Source organism: Mesoplodon bidens (assembly GCF_964165515.1).
Source record: "Mesoplodon bidens genome assembly, chromosome: 11".
Taxonomy (NCBI): domain Eukaryota; kingdom Metazoa; phylum Chordata; class Mammalia; order Artiodactyla; family Ziphiidae; genus Mesoplodon; species Mesoplodon bidens.
Window position 1 is genome coordinate 1,186,816 of NC_138167.1, and position 6,617 is coordinate 1,193,432.

Consider the following 6,617-nt stretch of genomic DNA (forward strand, 5'->3'; position numbering starts at 1 on the left):
CTCTGCCAGGGCAGCCTGTCCTGGAGGTCACGTTGAACGGGGGACACCTTTCTCCAGTGTCCAGGAGCTTGTCTTACTCTCAGGAAACTCCCCTTCCAGAATCAGGGGTCTGGACAGTGGGGATATCGGTGACTAAGCCTGGAGTCAAGACAGACTGGAGGGACAGGCTCGTGGGGAGGGAACCAGCCTCACCAGGAGCCTTGGTTCCAATCGGATCAGGAGGCTCAGATCACTCACTCTGCCCTTCAGCAGATGCGCAAACAATCACCATGGCCTCTGGGGATCCGCCCACCAGGATCTCCCTGTTTGGTAACAGACACACATGCACGCACATGCACGTGCATAAAACACACACGACACATCAAGTTTCACCTTCCTGCACGCGATTCACCCAGAAGTGTTCAAAGAATTCTGCACCTTTTAAAAAACAAATCTGATGGCAACGACTAGTTTGATTTCACACCAACTTAGAATTTAAAAGCAATGAGAGGTGTGGCTGGAGCTGTCCCAGGAGAGGGGGCCGGTGCAGTGGAGTCTGATGGACCACGTTTCAAGGGCGTCTGGAGGGGAAACCCAAACACAGGTAAAGTCTGGCACTCAGAGCAATGTCCTCATCCTGGTGTCCCTCCCCCTCGCCCTCACAGATGGGACGATTCCTGGGGGAGGTGGACGGTGCCCTCATGACCCAGCTGCTCAGCATGGGGGTGTTCAGCCGGTAAGTAGGGCAGGCGCCACACCCCCTCCAATACACACTGAGGAGGGGGGATCGGATGCTAAATGGACCAGACAGATTTCAGAGCCTGACCTCAGAACCCACAGTGAGCCCCACAGGGCTCCAAAAGCAGCCTTTCTGAAGCCTGGAACTTGATGGGGGTGGGTAGGGGGGAGGACGGGGAAGGGGGGAGAGGGGCTGAGGTCATGTGACCCTTAGCAGGAAAACCAGATTTGCTGTTCGTTGTCTTTAAAGCAGCCCAAGAACAGAAATGTCATTTTCTGACCTGCTGATCACACACCCTCCCGGATCCGGGTGACCAAAAACCTGGCTGCAAACTCCCCCAGGGTGGGGGCGGGGCGGGGGATGGGGTCCGGACTGCCACGCCCTGCTTCTGGTTTCAGAGTGACCATGTACGACTACCAGGCCATGTGCAAACCTCCGACCCACCACCACAGCGCCTCCCAGCCCTTGGTCAGCGTGAGTGTCACCCCAGATGCCGCCCCCGCCAGATGCCAGCCTGTCCCTTTCTCTCCAGGGCCCCAGGGCCACTCTCAGTCCTCTCCCAGTGCCCCCTGCACGCAGCCCGCTCCCCCACACCAGGGTCTTATCTGGGGGGCCTCGGCGATTGCTCTGTCAGAGGAACAGGCTGCAGCCCCTTTCTTGCCTGGTTCCCACCTTCACCCCAGTGCCGTCCACACATCATCAGGGACCCCAGAGATGCCACCCAGTGTGATGACGGGCATCGTCCGCCCCACAGTAGGAATTTCCCAGAAAACGCAGCTCTCCGCTGCTTCCGTTGCCGGGAAGGGGCGGAGCGGAGCCCGGGTATGGTCTCTGATGGCGCAGGGCGAGGGGCCCTGGGGCTCACAGTGTGTTCCCTCTCCTCCCAGCCTATCTCTGCCCTCCTGACTGCTACCAGGTGGCTGGTGAACGAGCTCTTGCTGTGAGTGAGGGGCTGGGGGGCTTCGTGCAGGGGTGGTTTATGAAGGCCTTTGAGGGGAGCTGCCGAGGTCCCCACAACCCCAAAGGAGGGTGAGGTCCCCAGGGGAACCGGCCAGGCCTGTATGGGACGCCCCTCCTACATGCCGCCGCCACCAGGAGCCTCCAGCAGGGACAAGGGTGTCCTGGGGGCAAGGGGCAGACAGCTTGGGGGCCCACTGGAGAGGGCAAGCAGGTCTCCGAGATTCACTTGTGCCTGACAGGCTCCTGCTGGAGTGGAGCGCCTGGGGCTCCTGGCGTGGGGACAGCGGGGCCGAGGGTGAGTGTCGTTCCAGCCTCCAGCTGGAAACCGTCACCTCAGGGGGAGGGGCAGGGGGCTCCGGAGAATCCACCGCTCACATCCATCCTGTCGGCTTCTCTCATCACCTTCCCTCACCCCTGTGTGACGTCACACCATCTCGGGGCACCACTGATCCACGTGACATCATCCATCCCATGTGACATCATTCACCCCATGCAACATCACCCATCTCGTGTGACATCATCCATCCCATGTGATGTCATCCATCCCGTGTGACATCACGCCCACACCATGTGACGTCACCACCTGTGTGACATCATCACCACCCCATGCCGTGCACGGGTCCTGGGCAGCCAAGGCCGTCTTCCATCACTGTAAGTAGGGCAGCCGAGGCGCTGGGTGTGGGGCTGCGAGCTGCCCCAGGAAGCTCCCTCCATCTGGACCCCTGACTCCCAAGGCCCCTCCCAACTTGCAGCCCTGCTCCTTCGGGGTGTGGGTGCAGCCCTGCCCCAGGGAAGCGGAGCCCCCCAGCCCTCTCCTGGGCTGAGAGCGCTTACAGCGCCAGGAGGAAATCTGCGTGGTCCTGAGGCCGTGGCCCCTAGCGGGCGAGTGGGGTCTGCTCCCCGAGGGGTGGACGTGTGCCCTCCAGGGAGGCTGCCAGGCCTTTGCCCTGTGTTAGCTAAGTCCTTTCTGAGCCGACTCGAGTGACCACACAGGCCCCACTGAGGAGCCCGGGAAGCTGGGCGCGGGGCCCCCGCCTGGCTCTCCAAGTAGCCACGGGGGCAGCGGGCTGACCCAGGGCTTGTCCAGGAGCTGCCCGTGCAGGGCGCCCGCTGGGCCCCCCACAGGGAGGGAGGGGGGAGAGGACGAAGGGCTTCCGTCTCCCAGGCCCCCCCGAGCCCCTGCCCTCCTCTCAGCCCCTGGACATCACTGCCGATGGTGAGGAGAGAGACGGGTATCCCCAGGGTCCCCGAGTGCGTCACCCACACGCGGCCACTCCCCTCCCCCGGCCCCAAGTCCTGACCGGGAGCCACCTGCCAGTGGACGGGCATCTCACTCCTGGCGCGGTGACCGCACTGCCCGGGGCGTCAAAGCCCATCCCCACAGCTGTGGCCGAGGCGCCCGAATCCACGCCCTTTCCGTGTCCCCACAGCCCACAAGCACAAGAAGCAGGACGTGCTGCAGCCCTGCGACACCACCTACCCTGTGTTCGTGCACCAGACGGCCATCCGGGGAGCCAACGGCGTCGTGGAGTGCGGGGGCTGCCAGAAGTGAGCGGGGCTGAGCGGGCCGGGGGAGAGATCCCCGCGGGCGAGGCTCAGCCAAGGGACCACAGGCCACGCACCCAGGGTGTCAAGTGCGGGGCTGGCCGGGGACGGGAGAGGTGGCCTGAGGCCAGGGCAGGCTCGAGGAAGGGGCGTCAGCTCTCCCTTAGACGTCCGTCCGCACAGAGGACTGAGAGGCCCCAGAATGCTCCTGGGAGTGGCTGGGGCACCTGGCACTTCCGTCCCTGGGTCCCACTCCCGAGGGGAAGTGGCTGGTCCCCCAGCTCTGCCAGGCCCTGACCCAGGGAGGAAGGGAGGCCTGGCTGAAAGTTCTGTCCCGCCGACTCTCACCTGGACCCCAGGCCGCCCCACCCCCAGGAGGTTGTGTCCTGACCCCGAGGCTATGGTCTCCCCTAGGCTGTCCACCGGCCAGCGTGCCACTCCCCCGGGGCTTCCCGGGATGTCCCTGAGACCCAGGCCTCAAGCAAACTACCTTCTAGTGTGGTGCCTCAGACTTTGGCAGCAGAGTCAGGCCCGTCTCGTGCGGGCGTGTGCTGGAGGGAGGGATCCTACCCTCACCGCAGCCGGTTTCTCGGGAATACTGTTATTTGTACACTTATCTCAGAGGCTGGCAGTGCGGATACACGAACAGTGTGGGTAAAGCGAAGTCCTCAGAGTAGACGGACTTGATTTAAGAGGAGCTGTGTGACCTCGGGCGCATTACTTAACCCTCTTCTGGCTTCAGTTTTCCCACCTGCAAAACAGGGATAATACCAACCTCATACGGCACGGTGAAGGTTAAATATATACGTGTGCCTGTGTGTGTACACGTGTGTGTGTGTGCGCACGTGCATGTAGGAGGTCCACCCCATAGCAGACGCCGGGCAGTGGCTGTTGCCAACGCACTGGCCAAGCGAGGGACCACGACTGGCTTGCACCTGCTCTCCCTCCCCTCCAGGCGGCGTGTGGGACTGTGGGACCACCTCACGGCCGAGTGCGGGCACTGCATCCCCGCCCGGAGCAGGGGCAGCCACGCAGCCCTGTTTGCTTGGGACCGCCCTGACTTGCTGTCCCCATGTGTGTCAACAGCAGCTCCTGTCCCCTCCCCCGCCGATGTTCGGGCTTCCTCACTTCCGATCTGCTAGGAAAGGAGCAGAACAGCTGCAAAGGCTCGTGGGGAAGATAAGCCAGGCAGCCCATCGGTTGCTGGGACGGTTCCCGGGCTGCCCCCCCGGGCTGACCTGGCCCCGAGTCCTCACACCCGCCTCCAAAAGAGCCTCCCCTACAAGCCCAGGGTCCAGCTGCCGCAGGAACCTCCACAAGCCAACCTCTCTGCTGCAGGACATTCGTGATGCAGGAGATTCCCTCCAGCAACCTTCTCCTCCTGGTGACGGACCCCGCCTGTGACTGCAGCATCTTCCCGCCAGTCCTGCAGGAGGCTACGGAAGTCAAATATATCCTCCCGACCCTCCCGCATGTACGGGCGAGGGAGGGGTGGCGGGTAGGACATGACACCGAGGGGCTCAGATTCTGAGAGACAGGGGCCAGCCTCCCTTCTGCCACCAACACTGCCCCCTCCCCCAAGAGCATCGCTACCTGTTCTCCCCCCTCCCCGGGGCCCCGGTGCTGCTCCTGACCCCGGAAGCTGCTTCCAAGGCAGCTGGTCCCACCAGAGGTCAGTTCTTCCAGAGCTCGGTCCCCAGAGTCTCCAGAATCAGCTCCGTCGGCCGGTGTGTTCACCTTAACAGGGAATTCTGCACATAACGCCACAGTCAAGTGTGACAAGATGCGCTCCCGGAAGCTCCGCCGCCGACCGGATGCCTGCCACGCCTTCCATCCAGAGGTAGGGGCTGGGGGGGGGCTCCATCCCCAAACCCTCAGCCCTGAGCTTGTGCCCTTCAGATGTGAGAGCGTCTGGACACGTGGATGCAGCTGTGAGGGCACCTCCGTGGATGACTGGAATCACCCATACACGTGCATTCACACTGGGCCCCATGTCATTCAGATACTAAGTCAGCGGGAGGGACCCAGGGGTGCTTTACAAGGAGAGCCGCATCTCCCAGGGTCGGGGCCCTCAGTGCGGTGTGACACAGCCTCTCCACACGGCCCTCACTGCACTCAGCTCCACGTGGTCCAAGCAAGTAGGAGGAAACCGTTAGGCACATAGTACCGCTGGTGACCGGCCCTGTGCACCCACCATGTGTACATGGGGCCGTCCTTGCTGGACATGGCTGCCTCCACACCCAAGATGCTCCCAGAGTCCAGGGCTTCTCTGAAGTCCTTCTAAGAGGATGAGCCCACAGCCCCTCCAAGGCTGGGGCCAGCGAGAAGGCTCGAGTCCAGCTCTGGGGCTGAGTGAGCAGCCTCTGCCTTCCCCTAGAAGGCAGGGGTCTAAGACAGGGGGCAGTGTTCCCTCCGCTTGCTGGAACCCCCCTCCCTCCCCAGCCCCTGGGCCCCTATTCGTTGGGCCCAGCGATCCGTCTCCAGACCCCCGGCCCCCTCTGCCCGGGGCGGTCGCCCCACGGTGAACGCTCTGGGTTCACAGGAGGATGCCCAGGACTGTGGCGGCACCTCGGGCACCTCAGCCTCGCTCCCCCTGTTGCTGCTGCCGCTGGGTGCCTGGGTGCTGCTGCCCCAGCTGCTGCGGTGACCCCTGCTCCGGCCGGCCGGTCCTGACAAGGTGACCCTTCCAGAGACATTGTCAAGAGTCAGCAGCGGAAGTGGGGTCCAGCGCTCTACACTTGAGTTCTCACCCAGGTCCATGCTCAGCTCAGTCCTGGGCTGATGGTCCACCCTCCTGAGATTGCTGGACGGAACCAGAAATCACTCCCAGAGACCTTCCGGGTGCCTGGTACCGTCCACCCCGCGTCTCAATGGGCAGCCTCCCTGCCCTCCTACCTTCTCTTTGGAGTCCAGCGTGAACTCAATTTGGACCAAGACAAAAGAGTTTTGTTCCGTCTATTCCCCAGAAGTCCAGACCCAGCCAAAGAAAGGGGCAGCTCTTCCTAATGAATCTGGTTGGTCTTCAGTAGAATCCAAGGACTTAGATGTACTGAGAAAGAGGAGAGGAATGAGGCCAACGGCAGAAGGGGGAGGAGGGCAGGAACGGGCCCCACGGGAAACACAGCTTCCCTAGGGTGAGATGCCTGCTGGGGGATCAGCTCGGCCTCCCAGTTGCAGCTCAAAAAAATGGCGTGTGTGTGTGCGCGCGCGAGAGACGAGAGACAGAGACACAGAGACAGGAGACAGAGACAGAGAAAAGGCAGGGTCCTTTACGTGAACATGGCCACGCATGATGTCCACAAACTGCTGCTATTAAATTTTTTTTTCTAAAGAGATCTGTGCAAAGCCCTAACTTAGTGTTTGCATCTTTCCAAGAAAAGGCCAGTAGGATGAG

The 6,617-nt window shown here is 62.3% G+C and overlaps 1 protein-coding gene across 1 annotated transcript in view; it reads left to right on the forward strand.

The window, feature by feature from the left end:
• The window catches only part of CACNA2D4 (calcium voltage-gated channel auxiliary subunit alpha2delta 4), a gene marked incomplete at its 5' end in the record, with an annotated part of 98,172 nt that extends 91,806 nt beyond the window's left edge, over positions 1-6,366 (forward strand). The window contains 9 exons of the mRNA XM_081249107.1: positions 645-715; positions 1,117-1,192; positions 1,606-1,658; positions 1,918-1,973; positions 2,309-2,329; positions 3,109-3,226; positions 4,562-4,697; positions 4,866-5,063; positions 5,766-6,366. Coding sequence (XP_081105233.1) covers positions 645-715; positions 1,117-1,192; positions 1,606-1,658; positions 1,918-1,973; positions 2,309-2,329; positions 3,109-3,226; positions 4,562-4,697; positions 4,866-5,063; positions 5,766-5,870 — 834 coding nt within the window. The 3' untranslated portion in view covers positions 5,871-6,366. The remainder of the gene's footprint in view (positions 1-644; positions 716-1,116; positions 1,193-1,605; positions 1,659-1,917; positions 1,974-2,308; positions 2,330-3,108; positions 3,227-4,561; positions 4,698-4,865; positions 5,064-5,765) is intronic.
• Between the last annotated feature and the right edge of the window lie 251 nt (positions 6,367-6,617).